The following is a 23,196-nucleotide window of genomic DNA, read 5'->3' on the forward strand; positions in this document are numbered from 1 at the left end:
AAATTAAAAATTGATAAGTTGTGGTTAGTGTAATAGAGAGGTACAATTCTATATTTCGAGGTTCTTGAAACTATAATTGCGAATTCCAAGAAAAAAACTTGGTGAGTATAAATTTAACCCTGGTAAGAACTATGTCTCCTAAAGGTCGCAATCTTTTCACAGCTGTTTGCATATTGCCTTCCCTCAGAATTTAATTTTCTTGAATAGGGTGACCATTTTTCTGACCACGGAAGACTTCATCGAATAAAGAGAAACGCAGGTATCTTAGCTGTCAAGAGGAATGGTTGTGAAGCTGAGAAATGGTTTTGTTTTGTCGTGACACTAAAATGACTCCAAAGTGCATTTCTAGTCTATTGACACAATCTAAGTTTCTCGACCTTCTTCTTGTAACTATAAACTTGATTCACCGAAATAAACAAACCGTGACGATAATCATGAGAATTTCTTTGCTTTTGTAAAGAATGCTGTTTTCTAGGAATACAGACATGAGATTAAAAGGTCATATAGCCTGTATAAAGAGTGTAGATTGCCATGGGTAATATTAACTATTCTCGACAACTGAACGACAAAAGATCTGTTGGTTCACTTGAATTCTTTTCTTGTTAGAACTCTACCTTCTGTAAAATATGGCCTTTACCGAGGGCGGCGGTGGTCACTGTATCTCGCGCGTCTGTTATTTCAGGTTTTATCGCGGTTATACAAAGCTTTCCCAAGTAAGTAAATTAAGATATATGTATCTTGTACAACGATTGCTCAAGTAATGAAGTATTTGCTCTGCATTCCCGTGAACAAAACACATTGAGAGACATTGATATTTCTTAATTATTCATCTTGTGAAAGATCGCCAGTAAGTATAGAATATGTACACATAGTTCGTTTACAACCCATTTCAAATCCACTGGTTTCTTACACTTTGTTCTCGGCAAAAAAAGGAAACAATGATATTCAGTCAACTTCGTTTCACTTTCCTGATGCTTCAAATCGTTGACTGGAAGCTAAGCTCGCCATGATTGGCAGCAACTTGACAATCATCTTTTGAATTCCATGAAATTGATTCTGCCACGTGCTTTAGCAGTAGAAATATATTTTCGTATTTCTAGGAATTCTCAATGAAAAAGTTGCACTGAGGAGATTCGCATTTAATTTTCGTGGGCGTTATTGCGTGCTTGATTAACAGAAATTCAATTCGGATTTAGACAGAACAGAAACTTGCCTATGATGTTAGGTAGTAATGATCAATTTCGAAACTTTGGGTACTAAATAAAACCAAAACATGTTTGAAAGAAGAGAATTCATTTTGAACAAGACAAGAATAAAAACCAAATCGATAAACCGTTGTTCAATGGATTAGTGCTGAAAAAAGAGTACTGCACTATCCATCGGATAAATGCTGTTTTGTAAGAAAGCGAACGAGTAAAGGGTATTTAGAGGCCAAAACGTTCTGCATTAATTTTTTCTATTCACTATAAATGTTCAACTCATATTTGGTTCTGAAATTAATAAGTGTCAAGGTTTTCGAATTCTGTGATGTATATTCTTAGACAGTCTAAAATTTGGGACCGCGCTTTAACTGCGCACTTGCGTCTCGCTGAGAAGTGTGATGACCAATATGGTTTTCACGTCGAAGAAAAATGAATTCAGTTGTCACAGCATTATGATGTTGAATCTACTGATTTTCGCCATCTTTTTGCACAATGACTTGCTCTAGAGTATAACCTTCTTGCAAAGAGGGACCTTTCTCCCGAGCTTAAGAAATTTTAAACAACTAAAGAAGAAACGTTGATATCCACGCTTCCTCGCGGAACGGCTGTGGAGCTGTTGAGCTGAGTTTGGTTGATGTGTTTCTGAAATTACTTCAAAGTGGTTTCTACTCTTATAGTCTGGGAGCAAATGTGGTCCCGTGTGAAGTTCGTGCTGAAAGCAAGCACCTAGTGTAAAAGTGTTCATTAGGACCTACTAAACATGAAAAGTTTTGGTGCCAGCTTTGCAACTTGCTCAGACGGCTTTTAAGGGGGGTTAAATTCTGATCCATGAAATCTAGCATGGAAACGAGGCTAAAACACAATTCTTCATAACTTTGTTAATAACAGACGAAAATACACCAGACTTGCTCACATGATTGGGCATGATCCTCCCTGTTGGTTTATGTTAATTAACATAGGTCACGTGACCTTACGCATGAAAGCGAGGCTGAAACACATAATTCACTATAAATTTGTCAAAAAAAATCCTTATCATGCCAAACTTGCTCACCTTAGTCAGTTAGACATCTTGCATCGATTGGTGCCACTTTGTAGTGTCACGTGACCCCATACATGGAAACGAGGCTGGATATATCTGGTAGCATCGTGTAGGATGGCATTTGTCCTGCCAAATGTATTAACAACTACTAGGCAGATACATATCTGGTTATCCGATTTCAGATATAAAAACTTCAACTAATCATTGTCCTATGGCCCATAGCACAGGAACAAGACGGATAAAGCAAATACTGCGGAGGCTCCATTTGAGAATTTATCTTGTACACATAATCAATAATTTTGCCAACTTATGATACTGGTTCCATGTATTCATTTTCGCATGTATATTGGAACCAGGGCAGAAAATGAAAATAGCGACCACTGCTGTTTTATACATACAGTCATGAAAGTATTACTGAATATCTATATACATTGTTCTGTTGTCCATTCCTATGGAATTTCCTGTTCGACTTCGTCTTCATCATACTCATCATCACTTTCAGCATACTCGTTCTGGCAATCTTCATAGCACAGACAGAGATCAGTACAGACAAGTCCGGCTTTTTGACACCGACAACGGTTGTTAGAGCAAGGGACTTGGCGCACTTGCATCGGACAAGCTGTATAATTGCCTCTGGAGCTGGTGGAAGATTTTTCATGACTGGTACCCACTTTCCATCTTCATCTTGCCATCCATAGCCTTCTGGTGAGGGCAACACCGGGTTTGCTACATGATCGTTGTTCCAAACAAGAAGCTGGTAGTGCGCTCTCAGTATGGCTTGATGGAGAGCAGCTTGTGTGGGCGGCAACCTCTCAGACTCAGCTTGATTTTTCTTAAAGAGGGACCATCTGAGGGCTTTGACAGTTTTGATGTCTGTCTTTGGTTGGTACATCCGACAAACCAGCTGTTCCACTCCACGTCTTGTGCCGTCATCTGGCTGTTCCCCACAACCGAGGTTAGCAAGAGCTTGCAAGATAGGAGTGCTGGTGTTATCAAGCTCATCCCAACAAATGGCTTTTCCCTTTCCAGAGAAACTCCCAGTAACATCTGCTCCGGTCAACGCATGAAACGCTGGCAGCGCAGCCGTCTTAGTGGGCCCAAGGGCGTCTGCGATTGACTTCAAGTTGATAACTCTACGACTACTACCGGTTCCAGTAACAAAGCAAGGGTTGGAGCACAAATCTGGATACCGTCGGAGAGCCAAAACAAGAACATCAGTGTCAGGAGAATATATAGATAGTTGGGTAGCACCTTGAGCAGAGGCATTCAGAGCATGTAAAATAATCTTTGTGTCGGCTTCTTCTTGTGTACTTCGTAAATGCCTGACGTCTCTGTGCGTTGCCTCACATTCCGTTCCCCATGCCACAACGACTTGTCTCCCATTGCGAAATAGGATTGTAGAAATCGCTCATAATAAAGTCATCTAAGCCACACGAAATACATAATCATTGCAGCTTTTTAGCTTTTATTTTTTTCATTCAAATGCTATACATACAGCATTAATATGAATTACAATGAGTCAACGTTATTGTCCTGGATGATGTGTTCACCTTTGGCGTGTTTTGCAATCCAGCCTCATTTCCATGTATGGGGTCACGTGACACTACAAAGTGGCACCAATCGATGCAAGATGTCTAACTGACTAAGGTGAGCAAGTTTGGCATGATAAGGATTTTTTTTGACAAATTTATAGTAAATTATGTGTTTCAGCCTCGCTTTCATGCGTAAGGTCACGTGACCTATGTAAATTAGCATAAACTAACAGGGAGGATCATGCCCAATCATGTGAGCAAGTCTGGTGTATTTTTGTCTGTTATTAACAAAGTTATGAGGAATTATGTGTTTTAGCCTCGTTTTCACGCTGGATTTCATGGGTCAGAATTTAACCCCCCCCTTAAAAGCCGTCTGAGCAAGTGGCAAAGCTGGCACCAAAACTTTTCATGTTTAGTAGGACCTAATGAACACTTTTACACTAGGTGCTTGCTTTCAGCACGAACTTCACACGGGACCTTATTTTATGACATTTGCTCCCAGACTGTTAGACCGGCATAGTTCGTTTATATCTAACAGAATAGATGTACAGGCAGACCTACAATCGAAATAAGCAAGGCTAAGAATAACTTGCTTCAGAAAATAATTTTCTTGAAGAGGACGACCATGGGGTTCTCTTGAGCAGGGGAAAATTAACAGAATAAAGAAAAGCATTGATAATCAAGCTTTCTCGTGGAAAGGCCGTGAAGCTGCGAGGTCGGTTGGACGAAATGACTTGAAAGTGCTATTATCTTATACTCTTATACACATCTAGTGAGATAATTTGATTTTGGTGATCTTTTTCTTGAAACAATGGTAACGTTTCGCTGAAATGAACAAATAATCAGTCCTGAGACATATTTTGAATTGTCTGAAGAGAGCTATTTTCTGGGAATTCGTGAACCCCATGAGCGTTACTTACTTGATGTCATCTCAACAATAGGAGGAGGAAATCCATCTTGTTCCCTCAATTTTTTCTGTAACAAGGCCGTGTATTTATTGTTTTACTTTCTGGGAATTTAACCGCCTTTAAGGAGCTATATTCGTAAATAAAGTAAAATTATGTTTTGCAAGACTTCCTCTTAACAAAGTTGATCAAAATAATATACCCAGTGCTAAAGATTTTCATTGACTGTCTTAGGACAGGATGCAATTGAGGAATTGTTCAACATTCGCTTCCCGTTGGAGCTCGAACTTCTGTAATATATGACTTGACTGAGCCCTTTAATCATCTGTGAAGTAAAGTTCGTGTCGATTGTAAATTAGTAGCGTACAAAAGCCAAATCCCTGGTTTGATTAAGACACGTTAGGTAACGTCATTCCTTGTAATGATTTCGGAAACCATTGTTTGAAGTTTTCTATTAAATTTAAATTAATTTTGCAAATGTAAATGATGAAGTTACAACCCAGCAAAAAATCCGCAGGTATCACGAGTTTGTACTCGTCAAGGTTCAAGACTCATTATAAAAGTAGTCGTGATTGATTAAAAAGCAGTATGATTTCAATTCACTTGCACCAGGTATGAGCGGGGATACACTTTTTACCGCTCTTAAACTGAATTTGTGCTATTTTCCTCACGCTACAGTGGTTTGGAATTGTTAGGGAGGTAGAAAAACAAAAGAAAGCATCGTATAAGTATCCAACGGTATTTAACCATGGTTTACAACGCGTGACTTCAACTATCCTAACAAATAGTAAAATATTGTTTATTCAGAGAGCGAAAACTTCTCCGGGACGAGAAGATGTCATCGATTTGAATGCGGCCAAGCTAATGGTTTGCTAATTTTCATTAATGAGGCCTCTCCAGTCAAAGTTGTCTGGGTTTAATTTCTGGCGTGTTTCTAATAACTTTTTTGTGCAAAAAATTTTGATGCGGAGCCATAGCCTCAAACAATTGGAGGGGGTGTTTGCATATCCTCATATGGTGATTACTCCATGTCCCCACCCAATTTTCAATCAAAATAGCTTAAGAACTTGTTTGACGGGTTCAAGATTATTCCGTTTTGATTGTTTAGTGGGTTGTTTTTTTTTATTCGAACAGATGTGTAGTTCCAAAGTCCACATTAGTTGTTTGTTGACGGAGCGGCACTCGTGGATCTACTTCGTAGTGAACAACAGTAAATAACGAAAGGATCTGACGCCCTTACGTTACTTCTAGTTGACCTCTAGGTGAGTTCACATACAGAATATGTTCACATATCTCTCAGCACAATTCAGGTTTCCTACAAATGGAGTGTCATGATTGCAATTCCAAGACTGCTACATATCTGCAGAATTTGTATTCCGGTAGTTTGATCGAATGAAAAAGCTCTACATACGGTACAAGTTTAACACCGACAGTCTTGTGTGAAGCTAGAATTAATTGATTTTAACTAAATAAATACAATACTTAATAAGCTGCCGACCTTTGCTATCTCAGCCATGGATCATCAAATAGAGCATTGCTTTCAACGCCACTCTCTTCTTGAAGATTTATCCAAGTTATCGATTACACACTCTTTAAAATGCAATTTTTCAGGACAATATTTTATAAGATATTATTTGGCAAATAGATAACAGCAGACTACTTGCCCAGCGCATTGCGCAGAACTTCGACAGTAGTTTCTGTAGACGTTTTGCTGTGTTATTGTCATCAAATGACTTTCAATTTATAAAGTGATCAGATGATACGAAGGAAAGCAAATTAGAAGGTATTAACTTGACGAGATCCAGAATGCAAGAGGGCTTTCCAGTAGTTTCGCTTACTCGGATTTATCAATCTCTCTCGCTTCTCTCACCTGTTATGCTTAATAGGAATGGTGTACTTCAATACAGTAATATTTCCGAGCTTTAAATGAAATTTGTAAGAAATGCATTGTAAGTTTTAAAAGGACGTTTACCGTGGCTTAACCGTGGTGACTGCTTAAAAATGACTAAGGACGCGTCTCTTGACGACAAAATGGCTTCGATTTGAATTCCGTAAATTACATTCATAGATGTCTGGGATCAGCTATCGGCGAGTTTTGAATAATCTTGCAAGAACAAGCCAAATATCGAAGCAGAAACATAGTAAGTTCCTCGAGTTCAGAAAATTGAAACTTATCATGGCCTCAATCAATTGGAGGGGGATGTTTGCATATTTGCATAATTGAGTGATTAGTCAGTAGTTTCCGCAACCGTTGCGCTGCGTTTCCGTCACCAATTCAAAGATCCTTATTCAACTATCGAAAAGGAGAGCTCGAGATTCATTGTGCAGAGGGGCTGTTCTGTTTTTTTATCCATGGAATTCGTGAGATTTGATCATGAAGAAATCACATGATTCTCTCCTTATGTATCACGTGATTCCTGTGCTATAGCTTTTCCAACAGAGAATACAGTCTATGGAATTTCAATTAGGATTGCAAAAAAATTTCCGCACAAATGAGATCGAGTTCATGCTTCCTTCGACAGTAGTTTCCGCAGCTGTTGCGCTGTTTTTCCCACACCAATTCAGAGATCTTTATTCAAGGCAATTACTCAAAAGAACTAACCAAAGGCAAGAGTCGAGATCCAGTTTGCAGAAGGGCTGTTCCGTTTTGTTTTTCATATAATTTGTGAGAATTGATTACGAAGAAATCACATGATTCTCTGCTTATGAATCACGTGATGCCTGTGCTATAGCTTTACCAACAGAGAGCATAGGTTACGGAATTTCAATTACAGGATTGTGAAAAATGTTTCGCATAACTGAGATCGAGTGGTTTTCATTTAACACTTAATGATTCCGGCCCTTTTTCCCAAGAAAGGCTATTCTCCAGGGAATCGAACGAGTATAATCATGACAAGGGATCAAATGATGTTCTTATACTTTTTTCCGCATATTCAGCTCACTTAAGTTGTTCGATGGCTTTTAACTTTAAGTTTTGTTGCGTATTGTGCACATAATGTAAAGGATTGTTCCTAGAGTATGATAATTATTTTCTAGGATCATGCATAATGCTTTTTCGACACAATTACAACAGTGCAAGTCAGCTAGGCAACTGAATTTGCGTTTTTTTCTCAAGCTCGATCAATAGATTTGTCGCCTAATACATCTCGCGAGAGAAAGTCAAACACCTCTTTATACCATCGCGCTTGACATTCGAGGCAGGGAAAAAGGAGCAAAGATTGGACAGATATCGAGTGTGGGGAATAAACAGAATTATATTCGTGCAGCTACCATCTGTAACGCACAGAGTACACAGAGAAGTAGGATATGAATATTCGGTAAACGGACCCAGGAAACACTAGCTGTAGAAATTTCCCTGAAAATGTCCTAGTTGTTTCTTTGAAGCGATTTGAGGTTTTCTGGTCAGCCAAGTTCTGTTGGGTGTAGGTAATTTTGTGTGATACAGTCCTAAATAAATCTCTAAACGCCTAAAAGCAGAATAACTAGCATTATTTAAGGCAGTTACCTGAGAATAACTGTGGACAGTTTAGTTCTAGGATTAAGATTACGCTTTACAGTAGCAAACGTAATCAGTGATAGAGAGGAGAAGAGCGCTTGACTTTAACTTCGTTCGTTTAATAGTTGTGTTTTGTCCCCAGTTTGCTGCAAAACTGGATACCTTGCTTTGGGCTTAAATAAATCGCCGGGAAACATGTCACCTATTGGCAGTAGTATTTACTGTGCCGCAGTTTCCTCTAGTATTTGAAAGGCCTTATATAAAAGCATGACATCATCCAGCCGCATTTGATCAGGGTAAATCTTAAAGCATATTTTATCACTTCTAAAATTCGATGACCAGTACTCTGGAGCGCAAGGAAGTTAATCCTCCCTGAGAAAAGACGTACATTTTGTTTCTTTGGTTGATGGAAGTATATGAATTCGTGGTGTAAAAGTCATTAACTTACGAATCTGATATCACAACAACTTTTCTGTCCTAAGTACCAATCTCCAACTGGCTTGGAACCACAAATGCATGCTCGATTTGATAAAACGACAAGTTTTACTGAATTTGTGGCGATTTTTTAAGAACAGTACGGCATCAGTTCATTTCCAGAATGTATGTCTTTGCAAAAATAAAAACGCAATAGAGACCTGGGCTTCACTACGTATAATCAAAACAAAGGGTACCTAAGAGAATCCAGACATTTCCTTTTTTTTCAGTACTTACCGGCAATCATTATGGCTGCGGATGAAATTTGTTTGCATGAGGCTTTGGAGGGAATCAAGATTTTAGTGTCAGAAGATCTTGGCTGAGGACCTGAATATCATTTCTCGGCTGCAAGAGTCGTTTCGTGAAGTTGTAAAGGCAAATTCCAGTGAAGAAAGTGACTTTATTGAGGATGTGTTGCGTCATTTGATCACCAAAACTGACTACATTTTTCTTACGGCGAAAAGTGCAATCTTAGCAAGCGTCGCCACAGAAATCACGAAGTTAGAAGTTCTCCTAAAAGTGCCGAGGTCATTTGAACCTATAAAAAAAGTGGAGGATCATCTTAATGAAATGAATAACGAATTTATACCAAGTTATAAGATCAAAGGTAAGATTTCATACATAAGTTCTACTTTTAGGAAATCAGATCACACGCCAATTTTATTCAACCTTGATTTAAAAACATTCACAGTCCTGCGACGGGAGGCCTACACGCCAGACCTCCTTCTGTCTCTCAAACTGTAGGTGCAGAATAGAAGAAAAAGGCATTAAGTCTCGTTGGCCAATCATCGCGCATTCTTTGCAGCTTATAAACAAAATTATTAATTCAGGTTAATTAGCAGTTCTAAATCCATGCCATTCAGTTAAACCTTCCTTCCGTTAATTGATGCGTCTTCCTGACTACTTATAGGTTGATGAAGCAGTCCGAGTGGATTAAAAGTTGTCGAGGGAATATTTGCTGTCGTTGAAGATTAAGAAACAGGAATTGGATGCGGAGTTGAACGCATGGAAGTGCTGTATGGAAGACAGCGAGAGAGTCTTTACAGAGTTTTACAAAGAAATAAATTACTACTCGAGTCAGTAAAACTATAAAATGAAGTGGATGGTAGGCCTTTTCGTGGTGGGTGCCACAGGTGATTTCAGGAGTAGTATGCTCTAGAAACCATACTTTTTTTCCAGCCAAGAGAAAGTACACTCACTCAGAAAGTACACGTCAGCACTTTTTAACGTCGCGTTTTAATCACAGTAACTATAATGAAACCATTTAAAAATAACACCAACCATTGAATTTTGCAAAATGATACAAAACCTAATTCAGGAAGTGCAATCTTTTCTTTCTGCAGCCATTTTTAGTTGTGAGGGCATCTCATTTCGGTTATGATAGCGGAGCCCGCAGTGCGCCGAAGCGCGCGCGCAGACTGATTTGCACAACAGCTTAGAAAGTTTGGTAACTCATGCAGCTGATAATATTTGGTTGCGGCGTCATGACGAGGTGGAATTGATACTCGTAAAACCGACCCATAAATATGGGTACGGATTACCTTGCAATAAATTTGAATGGGTACCGATTTTGCTGTATAAAAACTAGATATAAAGAGAGCAAAGCTTAATTTCAGAGCAAGGCTCAGGTGAAGAGATGTGATATTACGGTCCTACGCTTCCGATAGCGCTGAAGGCGGTCATTCGTACAGAAATTTAATTCTTTTGCTGTTCATTTCAGTATTTACCGGTGGAGCTGGAGCAATCGCATCTGGCGTTAGTGCAATTGCAGCGGCGGGAATTGGTGCTACTCCTTTGGTCGGGGGCGGAGCCGCAGGTGGGTTTCTTGCCTCATTAACTACTGCTGGATTTTACCGCTACGTCAAAGAGAAATCGAAGGAAGAGTCGCTTCTAAAATATCGTTCCAAACTTATCCTAAGTCTCGAGGACCTTAAGAGGAAATATGTGGCTGAAAAAAAAGCTTTTGCTGTCGTTGTAACGCGGGTGGGGAAGGGAGCGTGTTTAAGCTCACAATCCATCGCGAAATTGTAGGTCATCGCTAAATTATATTAAACATCGATTATTTTTCTAGAGAGGCTAAAAAATTTCTCCGAGTCGTAAAAGTGATTCATAAGTAGGTATCGCACAGGGGTTGAAAGAGTCGTGGTTGAGCTTGCCTTTCTCATTTCATTGTTTTGGATTGTGATTCCCAACAATTTCGCCAAGTACATATTTCAACCCTCAAGTAAATCACTATTGAGTGTGACTTCTACACCTTTCCAGATTTATTAGCTCGCCACATACACATATGCATTATTTTTTGACAGGGCTAAATTTATTATGTTGCCGTATGTTTCATTTCAATTCATGGTCGCTTTCCCTCCCTTAGAGCCCTTCTCTTTGGGGCTGCAGTCTCTGTTACCGGCATCTGTTTGGTGTTGAGAGGATGGCTAGCCAAGAGGAACTTTTGCAACAAACTACTATCAATTTACCAAAATTACTCAGAACTAGGTTGGTGGAACCCAGAGAATTGCCTACTCGAACAGGTTCAATTAGGCGTGTAAAATAATTTTCTTATTTTGTAAGTAATCCTAGCTGATCCGACTGCATTGACCAGCCGATGCATATCCTACTTGTGCAAAGGCTCAGGTTGCCGTCTCTCTGAGCAAAAGGTGTATGTTTGAAATTTAAAAAAAGAAAACTCACTTTCTTTCAGATAAGGCAACATGCATTAAGCTCTAAGGGAAAAAATAATTTATGGTTGGATTCATTAGGACAAGCTAGAATAAGCTAAAATGCGGTGCAGTTATGAATCATGCTAATGAGTACCAGTCAGTTTCCCGATTGTAACATGAGAACAGGTAACGTTATCTCACTTTCTTTGCCAGCGCACATTGAAATCAACATCATTACAAATATGACCTCATATACTTTTCCTGTACAGCGCAAACTGTTATATATACTCATAGACTACTTTTTTAAAATTTTTTTGTTTTACTCCTTGCCCTGAGGAGGTGCACTTTCTTGAAATTTAAAATGCAGCGAAGGTAGATAACTCAACCCACAGGATAAATGGTTACCTAGTTATCAATGATTTGAGTTTCAGTTGTCTTCAATTTTAATGTCCATTAATTTTGGGATCATCGATTTTCTGGATCTTTCAAACAACTTAGGCCTAAGCGTAGGGTGGTTGTGTAAGCGTTTTGAAAGAGGATGAAGCGACTGCCTTTTTCTCCAAATAACTGGTTGAAATAAAGTGTAACTTTACCTGACTACATCGTGTAGTCAGGTAAATTGAAGCTAATACCTCGTATCAAAAATTACACAGTTATCAGTTAATAGGAGTGATATCATCGAGCTAAGGGATTCAATACATATGCATTTTTCAAGAAGTAGGCTTATATGTTAGTTAAGCCACATCTTACGTTTAATTTGAAATTGAAATTAAGTAGAATGAAGAAGTTTTCTTTTGGCGCATTATAGATTGATTTGGATAGTGGCCATAGCGACTAGTATTGTGTCTTGTATGATTGAGGTTTCGACCGCTCAGTGCTCAGCATGAAAAACGTGATTTTACCAAGCTTAGTGTGTGTCAAACCATCGTCACCCAAGCGGAAGTTTAATCCTTAAATTTGACTTTCAAGGCAATATGCCAGGGTAGTGAAAAGCAAGTATTAGTGTTTTCACAGCAGTAATGGTCGGTTTTTGCCTGAACAGTGATCGCATGTGACTTTTGAACTCAGTGTTGCTCAGTGTTGTTCGGTGCTTCGGTTCATTATGAAAAATATTCTGAATCCTTCATCAGTTTAAAATTATTTCGCAATTTTGATAGATCAAAAGGGCAACAAACGTGCATCAATACCTGACAAAATTGTTTGTGCGACTGTAGTAAAGTTTTTCCGAGCAAAACGGATGCATTGAGTTTGGTCGTGTGCTGATCAAGCCCTTTTTATCAGTGACACTTTTATAACGTTTTATAGTTTGGGTAATATGTAATGTTTTCGTAAATTGTTTGTATCGCTGACAATATACTTATCTTTCAATAAAACGTGTAAAGCAACTTACCTCCGAGTCTGTCAATTTTCTGAGCATAGATTATGCACCTCTGACGCATGAACATTAGCTGCTGAGTTTCTGTTCAACGCCACACAATCCATCGTCTAACGTCTACTGTCTATCGTCTGTCGTCTGTTGTTGACAATTATTTGTCCTCCTTCTAATTCATGTCAGAAGTAGTTTGAGCAAGCTTTTATAAATTTTACGGCCCGAAATGACAAAATCGTTTTTTTTTCATCCATTTGTTCTCCAATTCTCTGAACTCAATATTAAGCGGTCACCCACGTGATGCCCCGCGAAAGAAAGATTTATGTGATATTCAGACGATTGCGTGACAATTTTTAATTTCGTAACGCAGCGACGCGTCTACCGTCGACCGTTTATCGTCCGCCGCGAAAAGGTGGTGAGAGGAAAGAAGTGGAACATTCGCTGCGGGTGAATAGGTCACTCTTAAGGGCTGGAGGACCATCCTTTGAAGGCTATTGTATATGAGACAAATGAAAGAAATTCGAAGAAATGAATTCCTGTTAGGCGGAATGAAGCACTTCATAATAAAATTGCCAATGCGTCTTGGTCTGATATATTATGTTAACGCATCGAAGTGTCTTAGTTTTTGCTTTTCAGAGCCGTCGAAATTCCCTTACTCTTGAATCAATCTCGTCCGTTGGCATCATTTATAAAAGGAGGAAACCAAGGCTGGAAAATAAACGCCACGTGGCCCTTTCCTTGACTTAGAACTGAACTGAATGAGAAGCAACAACAGTGGCTTAGTAACGAGATGCTCATTATTTGAGTTTAATCTTATTAATCACTCTGCCAATCATGCCTACGGCTCCCTGGCCATGATTGTTTGAAAATTCTGCGACCAGAAGAATTTGATCACAATCCTTAGAAGTAAAAGAGAAATTTCTCTTATAAGTCTAACGCAAACATCACTTATAAGGTTGATAGATGTAGTCACTACCAAAATTTCCGGTGAACATTAGTTCTCAACTGTTCAACCTAGCCAAGTTTTGAACAAAACTAGTAGGAAGATCTTTTCACTGAAGACTATTTATAATAAAGTTCGGATATGACGTGCGGTCGTTGGTTGAAAGAGCGTACTCTATCAGAGTAAAAAGCATAGATGTGAATAAAGGAAGCTCCATAAGGTTTTTGCCAAATGTTGGCTCGCGCCATGATTTCGCTTTTCTGGGTCATTAAAAGCCATCAAAAGGGCCATGAGCAAGGTTCGGACTATCGTTTGCTGTACTAAATATTATCAAAATGATTTTTTTATTGAGCTAAGACTCTGCGAAAGGAGGCACTCGCCAGTGATAATTTGGCTTTGCCTTCGATTTTCTTCAATTTGCTTCTGTAAAATCTCTCAAAATTTCAAGTTGTGAAATTTGTCCTGCCGATCTTGCAAAAGCAGAAGAAAAAAAAAAGGGTAACAAAGGCAGTTCCCACGCTAGGAAGGACACAGACAAATATGTTTACCGGTCCAGCAAATTTTAGGAAATTCCACCGAAGGAAACGCGATAAATCTTGCTCGAAAGATCCCTTTTTTTCCTTGTAGCAAAGTATGTGTAAACTTTACAATCTGTCTTGTCATCTGTCGCCTTTTGGCAATCTTTCCATGGTGTTTTCTTTTCGATTGACCTATTTTTCAGGTGTAGAAGGCCTGTGAATATTACAGGTGCAGTTGCTGGAAACCCTAGATTCTATCATATGAAAACTGTGTTGTCTTAAACTGTTTTTAACACACCTTTTCAGACAACAATCCTTTGATCGTAACTGGCGACTAAATACAGGAATGGCTCCGATCTGTAATTGGATGATAAAAATAGTAAAAGTTAATAAGTTATATCTTAACTCCTTGCACGTGAGTATTGTTAGCCGCATGTCTCGAAGCGGAACAATGAAATATCGATGCGAGTTAAAACACGGATGTGTCAAACAAGAAATGGTTACTTACGTAGCGAAGGGAAGGCAGCCTTTCTTGTTCAGCGAGGTCATTCAGCGATATATTCCGGCGATGAGAAAGACATCTGCTGACTAGCTCCGCTGACTAAACTCATTTAGTCAGTTCCGGCGGACGACCAGAGACTTGAGCCATTCCTATATTTCACCGCTTACAGGAATAGCTCCGACTCAAACGTTTATTAATTTTTTTTCAATAATTTTTGATAATTTTTTAAACAATTTGTAAAAAAATTTAAAACTAAACTAGTGAGCAGCGCTGTGCGAACAGTAGTTGTAAAACTTCTTTATTCTCTGACGCGTTTCGTCTAATTGTCGTAAACTTCTTCAGGGAGTTTAACAAGTTAACACTAAACGCCTATAAGCCATTGTTAACGGCTACTGCGGGGGCCAATGAACATAAGGGCTTGACTGGACCTACGAGCAGGAATACGCAAAGATGTGAAAATTTGAACATTTCTTTGGAAATTGTTTTGGCAAGGTGAGATACTTTTTTGGGAGCCGCGGTTTTAACTGAAAATTTCCAAATTTAAAAAATTGAAGAAGTTTTTTTACAGATGATGCTGAGGTTAGGATGGTTCGTGTACTTTACAGAAAACGTGGTTTATGTTCAACTCATTCTTCACTTAATTTAAGTGGTAGAAATACCTTGTAGTGTGATACAATAGCAAACGAGATATACTCGTTCCAATACAGTGTCATGTGATGAACAGCCTTCATTAATTTTAGAACAAGTTTTTTAAAATCATTTAACTCTTCCTTGTTATAGCCAAAAACTGTTCGAAGATTGGTTGTTCCATCACTGCAAACAGTCAAGGTACTTCGACATGATTCAGTTCGAGAGCCACTGCCACTGGTTTGACTGGTAAGACGTTTTTTTTTTGTTTGGTTGGTTGTTTTCCTTTTTCAGGTTTAGTGGAGTTGTTAGAAATTGCCAACCACAATTAATCTGCGACTTTCTTCCTTTAGGTGTTGGGCAAAAACAGATGAAGAGCCCGATAAATGGATTTGTCCTTCATGTGAACAATTACCTAGAAAATCAGTTTTCCACGAGGAAAACTCCCTCGATTGCGGCCAAGCCATATCTCTTCAGCAGAGCATACTGAAAATCAAAAACATCGGTCGCAGCGTCACGCAACATTACGTGATTTTCCAAACGTGACATGCAGCTGCTGCATTATTTTAAAACTTAGGAACTACATGGCCCTGTATTAATAAAAGAGGGTTTCATTTGCAAGCACTTTAGACTTCAACATAAGAAGAACCTTATAAATCACTCTTTCACTTTTTATGTCAGTGTATAAATTATTTAGCCTGAACGAAAAAAAATTGGATCATGTGTACTATAGGTGGACTCGGTCGACATATCGGGCGACAGTCGACCGATATATCGGTCGACTATCGGTCGACTATCGGTCGACTATCGGTCGACTATCGGTCGACTATCGGTCGACAATCGACCGACTATCGGTCGACTGTCGACCGACTATCGGTCGACTGTCGACCGATAGTCGGTCGATTGTCGACCGATAAATGTGTCGACCGATATAGTCTTAAACCATCGATACTCGACCGATACATGACCGATACAAGACCGGTACTTGACCGATACATGACCGATACTTGACCGATACATGACCGATACTTGACCGATACATGACCGATACTTGACCGTTACTTGACCGATACTTGACCGATACTCGACCGATACTTGACCGATACATGACCGATACTTGACCGATACTTGACCGATACATGACCGATACATGACCGATACATGACCGACACTTGACCGATACTTAACCGACACTTGACCGATACTTGACCGACACTTGACCGATACTTGACCGACACTTGACTGATACTTGACCGATTCACGACCGATACTTGACCGATACATGACCGATACTTGAACGATACATGACCGATACTTGAACGATACATGACCGATACTTCACCGGTACTTCACCGATACTTGACTGACACTTCACCGATACTTGACCGACACTTCACCGATACATGACCGACACTTCACCGATACTTCACTGATACTTGGCCGATAATTCATTGCCCCCGGGGGGGAGGGTTTATTCCACGATAAAAGATATAAAACTCTAATAAGTAATGTGATTACCTCATAATTTAGATGTAAATTGCGTGTCTGGAATCCAGTTTTAAATTTCTCTTGTGCCGGCCATAGCGCGTATCGTCTCCGGCAGCGAATTCCAAGTCCTTACAGCGGCGAAGTAACGAAGAGACCTTAGACCATAATAATAATAATAATAATAATAATAATAATAATAATAAAACTACTAATATAGCGCTTATCCAGTCCTGTTCTAAGCGCTTTACAAAAATATTAAAATATCACACGTTAAAATAATATTAAAAGTAAGTCTTAAGTTAACTGATGTCTAAGATATAGGCGTTTGACATGGATAATAAAAGAGATCATACATTAAAGTAATTTTTAAAAAGATGAGTCTTAAGTTTACGTTTAAAAATATTTAAATTGTCACAAGAACGAATGTCATCAGGTAGTTTATTCCACAGTTCAGGAGCCGAAACAGCAAAAGCTCTATAGCCATAGGACTTGAGATTAAAGTTGACAGGAGTCAGACGCAATGTTGAAGACGAACGGAGCGTTCTTGAAGTTGAATAACGGCGTATTAGGTCTTGAATGTAGACAGGAGACTGCTGGTGAAGAGCTTTATGGGTGAGCAGAATTATTTTGAATTTAATTCGCTCAGAAATTGGAAGCCAGTGTAGGTCGAACAAAACAGGGGTGATGCGGTCGAATTTACGAGAGCTGGTAGCAAGTCGAGCCGCCGCATTCTGCACTGATTGGAGCTTTTGGATAGTGTATTTGGGGACACCGTATAAAAGAGAGTTACAGTGATCCAACTTGGAGGTTACAAAGGCGTGGACTAGAGTCTCAGTGGTCTTAATGGATAGTAATTTCCTTATACGGGAAATGTTCCGAAGATGATAGAAGGCAGATTTACAGACAGATTTGACATGAGGGAGCATTGACATAGTACTATCGAAAACGACGCCGATATTTCTGGAAGATGAAGACGGCTGTATTATATCAGAACCAAAACGAAGTGGAGGTATAGACTGTTGAGGGTTGTGCTTTGAGTAAAGGTAGAGAAGTTCAGTTTTGTCTTTGTTTAGCTTCAGCTTATTTAAGGCCATCCACTTATCTAGATCAGATAAGCAATTCTCGATTTTAGCAATGCTACTGGTTAATTCCAGATCATCGTTAACGGAAAAAGAAATGTACAACTGAGTATCATCGGCGTAGAAATGAAATTGCATGTCGTGAAAACGTAAAATGTCGGCAAGAGGAGCAGTGTAAAGTAGGTAGAGGATCGGCCCAAGAACGGAGCCTTGAGGTACTCCACACTTGAGCTCACGAGATTGCGATTTCCTTCCATCGATTAGGACGACTTGTGTGCGTTTAGTAAGGTAGGAGCGGAACCAGTCAAGTGCAGTGCCACGTATTGAGAATTTAGAATTCAATCTTTTGAGCAGTATTACATGGTCAACAGTGTCAAATGCAGCGGAGAGATCTAGTAACAGGAGCATGACACAGTGGCGATTATCGATAGCAAGCAAAATGTCATTTTGAACACGGAGAAGGGCGGTTTCGCAGCTGTGGAATGATTTGTAGGCAGATTGTAGCGGCTCTGTGAGTTGGTAGAAGTCAAGATAAGCTTGAAGACGCACTGCCACAACCTTCTTAATGACTTTCGAGATAACCTTAAGGTTCGAAATAGGCCTAAAATTACCAAGAACTTCGTGGTCCAGGTTCGGTTTCTTGAGAAGAGGGGTTACAACAGCGTTTTTAAGGGACGAAGGTAGAAAACTAGATACCAGTGACAGGTTTACAATACTACAAATAGATGGTAGGAGCAGGTCCAGATGTTCTTTAAGTAACGTGGCTGGTAAAGGATCCAGACAGCAGGATTTCTGCACAACAGAGCGGGCAATCTTCGATAGTTTAAGATTTGAAGTAGGTGAGAAGTTGCTAAGCTCACAATTAGTGGTGGAAATATCCAGTGAGGAAAAGTAATCCGGAATTTCAGAAGGAGTAGGTATACTTCTAATACGGGTTATTTTATCTTCGAAGAAGGTAACAAATGTATTAGCGAGATCTTCAGCTGCTGTGCTGGTTGGATAACTTTTCTCTGCTTTCCTGTGGAGGAGACGGTCGATTAATCGAAATAGGGCTTTGTTGTCGTTGCCAGCCTCTGAAATACGATTAGAGTAGTAATCCATTTTTGACTTAAAAATGGTGTTCTGAATAATAGTGCGTTGATTAGCGTAAAGTCGATAGTCTGATTCAAGTTTGGAGCGTCGCCAGCGCCTTTCAAACTTGCGGCAGGTTGTTTTCTGTTTTCTGATTTCCTCGCTGTACCAGGGAGCATTAGGTTGCAGATTGATGATTCTTGTGCGCAAAGGTGCATGTTTGTCTAAAATGGAAAGTAAAACCGATTCATACTGGTCACAGAGTTCCGTAATTTCCTGAGATGGTGAGTTATATAAGGCGGAGGAACGAATATCACGCCGTAGGTTGTCTGGATCAATTGTACGCAGTTTACGTGATGAGATGGTGAGCTTAGCTTTGGGTGGTCTCTTGATAGCCAAGGTGCAAAGAACAGCAAAGTGATCAGAGATAACCGGGTCATTGATGGATAAATTTAAGACAGTTTCTTCGCCAGATCTTGTGATAATGAGGTCAAGGGCGTTGTTGTTTTTGGGCGTCGGGGTGTGGACATTACAGACTTCCAGATTGAAACAGCTTAAAAGGTCGAGAAACTTATTGGCAGTGTTGTCAGATGAATCGTTGACATGAAAATTGAAATCACCGGCTAGAAGAAGACGGCCGGTAGAAGATACTAGCCTTTCCAGCAGTGAAGAAAAATCATCAAAAAAAGCAGCATGTGTAAGACCATTCTTGACAGAAATTGGAGGGCGGTAAATAACAATAATACGTATGATAGATGAGGACCAGTGAAGCAGTACTTCTTTAAATTCAAAAGATTTAAACGGATCCGATTTAATTTGCTCCATTTTCAGATTTTTCCTGTAGAGTAGGCCAACACCTCCACCATTTCCATTAGGTCTTGGTATGTGAACAAAAGCATATCCGGTGGGACTGATATCACGAACGGTGTAGTCAGAGCAGTCATCGGGTTTAAGCCAGGTTTCAGTTAAAGCAAGAATGTCGATGTTTTTGTCAACCACAAAGTCTTTAATTTGTAGCGTTTTATTGATGATGGATCTTGCATTTAGAAGGCAGAAGTTTAGCGAATTTGCAGATGAAGAATTCAACGGGTGTCGTTTAATCGTTACCAAGTTATTTAAATTAGGTCCAACAGATAATTTCACACTTGAAGGTTTACGAACATTCCATACAGAACTAATTTCTGTGATTTTGTGGAAACCATACGATTGCTTCATGGCCTTGCCTGCTCGAGTGCGACGTGTTCTGAGAATCCCTTGAATTTTCAGGAACCGGAAAAGGTCGGGTTGAAGTACCATGTTTTGTACATCTTACTTTAGGTATCAAAGCATATTTGTGCCCCTTTAATTACGATGCGTGTTCTTTACTTGAAATGAATTAGCTGTAGTGGTGGGTGTCTTCTTTTGAAAAAATCTGTCTATCGTAATTAACATATATTGGGTGAGACGACCCTTTAATGTGTTTTGTAAACCAATCAAATTGAGCATTCTTTCTTAATGAAGGGTCTTTGCTATAAATACATGTCATACCTAAGTGCACGGTCCTTTACCCTCTCTAGTTTTTCAAGTATATTCAACCTATTGACTTTGCCTGTTACTTTTCCGGAGATAGATGTGGTGTGAGAATTAAGGATCTGTGTTCACTTACAGTAGATCAAAATTATGAGATCTACAACGCACGATGTTTATTGCGTTGGAGACTTACTACATCCTTTTCAAAGGTTAGGTTATATTTGGTTTTATTATCTGTGCTTTGGAAGCTTATTTCATTGGACAATGAATGGCATTTTAACTTTTTTTCCGCCGCCGCTGTCATTATTCGTTAAAAAAAGTGTCACCGTCTGTCGATAAAGAGCACACAATTCGACTATTTAAAGGGTTAAAAACCTCCAGTTTGAGACATGACGGCAAACGGGACGTCGGTAGAGTGAACTCGCAATACTTCCAGCCGCACTCATAAAGTTTTGATTTCTATTTCATTCTATATCAAGCGCATGTTTTTAGTAAACGTCAAAACAATTCTAACACTGTTTGTTCCCATTGGACCGCGAGTAAGGAAATTTCATTTTCCGATGATGTACTCTTCAACGCTGGTGTATTAGGTTCCGTAGCTTTGTAAATCCACTTTATAGGGATACAACTGTTTCGAGATATTTGTCCGACAAAATGGAGCAAAACAATGGCTGTGTGCAAGTGTTTTAAAAAACATTGGTTAATTTCCTTACTGTCCTCCGTAATACAAGATGTATACTGGTAACTGCAGTTTGTCATCCGAAAAAAAATTTCATTCCAAAACTCAAATGGGAAATGGTTTTTTATCGCATGCATTTTAGCGAAAGCTTAATTGACTTTCTTTCCTTTGATTTGTAAAAACAAAGTAAAATACGAGAAATTGGACCTTTCTCGGAAACCTTCGATTTGTTTTTACTGCTCGGTGTATTCATTGGTTCAAATGATATAGATATAGAATGTGAACCGCGAAGCACCCGTAATATAAATTATAATTTTTTTTAAATAAATGTTTGGGTGCTGGAAGAAGGCAATACTGCCGATACAATAAATCCCCCTGGGTTACTACCCTTTTAAAGGAAATTTGGGAGTCCTCACGGGGCAAAGAAAATTTGACCAAGTGGGGATTGAAGCCACGACCTCCGAATTAGATCTACCGACTGAGCTACGAGACCAGCACGAGAGCAGGTCGGGGTAAATTAGGTAGTCAATCGCGATAAATGTGCAAATGATATCATATGTACAAAACGGGGTAGTGTGGGGAGAAATTAGCATTTGAGGGTGTGTTTGCGTGTGCTTCGTGTGAGCCTATTGCTGCATAAAATAGCAATAACATAAATTAATAATAAGAAATACAATGAAAATAAAATAAGTGAGAAATAATGAAATAATTATAAAAAATAATACATATCTCGTTTCGCCCCAGGAGTCTTTGTGTGGGTAGTTATTTGAAGTTGCCCAACCCCCTACCCACGGGACAAACTGAAAACTTCAAACATTTTCCACCCTAGGGTCACAAGGGCCGATCTTGTCCCGGGTATTACCTTGGGAGGGTGGTAACCGTATGAAATCAGCGTTGTTGTTCAGCCTACATGATTGAATAGTATTTGAATTTATTATTAGTTTTGTTATTGCTATTTTATGCAGTAACAGGCTCACAGGAAACATTAAGGAAGGTCTCTTTCCAGCCCCCCCACCACCATCTCACACACAGACACACACACCCTCAAATGCTAATTTCTCTCCATACCGAGCAGTGAAAAACAAATCGACGATTTCCGTTAAAGGTCCAATTTCTTGTATTTTACTTTGCAGATTTCATGCGTATTACCCACATTTGACCTTATGTTATCTGTGTGTTACTCCATGTATTCGTATGTTACTTTTATGTTACTCATATGTATCTGTGTGCGCCCGTATGACTCGTAATTACTCGTATGTACTTGTATGTTACTCGTAGTGCTCGTGTGGTGTTTTAGTCACTATCCTTTGAAGATCAATTGAACAAATGTAAGCTTATTTGCACCTTATCTTCTTCTCGCGAATGGCTATAGCACGTTTTATTCTCTTCTCTTCCATCTCAGCAAGTCGATCTCACCGTAGTGACTTCAACAGAAAAATAGCGCCATCCGAATTATTCCCAAAATCTTCGGCAAAACCTGTAGCCAGATTAGAGCCAAAATGCCAAAAACTGTGCGCATTTTACCTTGAAAATGTTAACAATTAATGTGTCATCAAGAAATGTGCTCATAAAGAGATTCACCTCGATGCCTCGTATACATTGTATTTCATTCAGGTCTTTTTTACAACAGAAAACATATCAACTAAAATACATACGAAACATTACATCAACCGTATTTCAGTTTATAATACCCACTCATGTCCTGCACCTGCTAGGAAACAGTCTTTCTTAATTTTTTTCTATATATTCAACACGTTTTAATGAAATTTGTCTCTTCTTAAGCACAGTTCCAAAGGGGACGTCGACCTCGAGGAGAGAGATGGGTTCTTGGGCTTTTTCACACACAGTATGACCCCGCTCGACCGTATTTACAGCTTGTGAGAAGGCGAGATGCGCGTACTCTTTTGACCATTATCCAAAGACACGTACAACCAGGCTCTTTGGTTTATACTGATGAATGGGCGGCATACAGGCAAATGCAAAGGGTCTTGGGTTTCAATCATTAAACGGTTAATCACTCGGTTAACTTTGTAGACCCAATCACCGGTGTCCACACACAACACGCAGAGAGCAATCGGTCTGCAGCAAAGGACAAATTTAAGAAGTAAT

The 23,196-nt window shown here is 39.3% G+C and overlaps 3 protein-coding genes across 4 annotated transcripts in view; 1 reads left to right on the forward strand and 2 right to left on the reverse strand.

The window, feature by feature from the left end:
- The window catches only part of LOC149048415 (uncharacterized), a 95,689-nt gene that overhangs the window by 56,961 nt on the left and 15,532 nt on the right, over positions 1 to 23,196 (reverse strand). The gene's annotated exons all lie outside the window — the stretch shown is intronic.
- On the forward strand, positions 604 to 12,687 carry LOC149048418 (uncharacterized). Of its 2 annotated transcripts, XM_089201078.1 has the most exons (6): positions 604 to 713; positions 5,813 to 5,940; positions 8,879 to 9,255; positions 9,559 to 9,781; positions 10,369 to 10,464; positions 11,017 to 12,687. In XM_089201078.1, the coding sequence occupies exons 4-6, from the start codon at positions 9,742 to 9,744 to the stop codon at positions 11,067 to 11,069; spliced, it is 189 nt and encodes a 62-aa protein (XP_089057204.1). In that variant the 5' UTR covers positions 604 to 713; positions 5,813 to 5,940; positions 8,879 to 9,255; positions 9,559 to 9,741; the 3' UTR covers positions 11,070 to 12,687. The 2 variants fall into 2 exon arrangements, with proteins under 2 accessions (XP_089057204.1, XP_089057203.1); XM_089201077.1 differs by having other exon boundaries at positions 10,369 to 12,687.
- Positions 2,642 to 4,703, reverse strand: LOC149048419 (uncharacterized). The gene is made up of 2 exons (XM_089199466.1): positions 4,694 to 4,703; positions 2,642 to 3,648 (listed from the first exon to the last, which is right to left on the reverse strand). The coding sequence occupies exons 1-2, from the start codon at positions 4,701 to 4,703 to the stop codon at positions 2,642 to 2,644; spliced, it is 1,017 nt and encodes a 338-aa protein (XP_089055592.1).

Source organism: Pocillopora damicornis, chromosome 3 (assembly GCF_964200805.1).
Source record: "Pocillopora damicornis chromosome 3, jaPocDami1.2, whole genome shotgun sequence".
Taxonomy (NCBI): Eukaryota; Metazoa; Cnidaria; class Anthozoa; order Scleractinia; family Pocilloporidae; genus Pocillopora; species Pocillopora damicornis.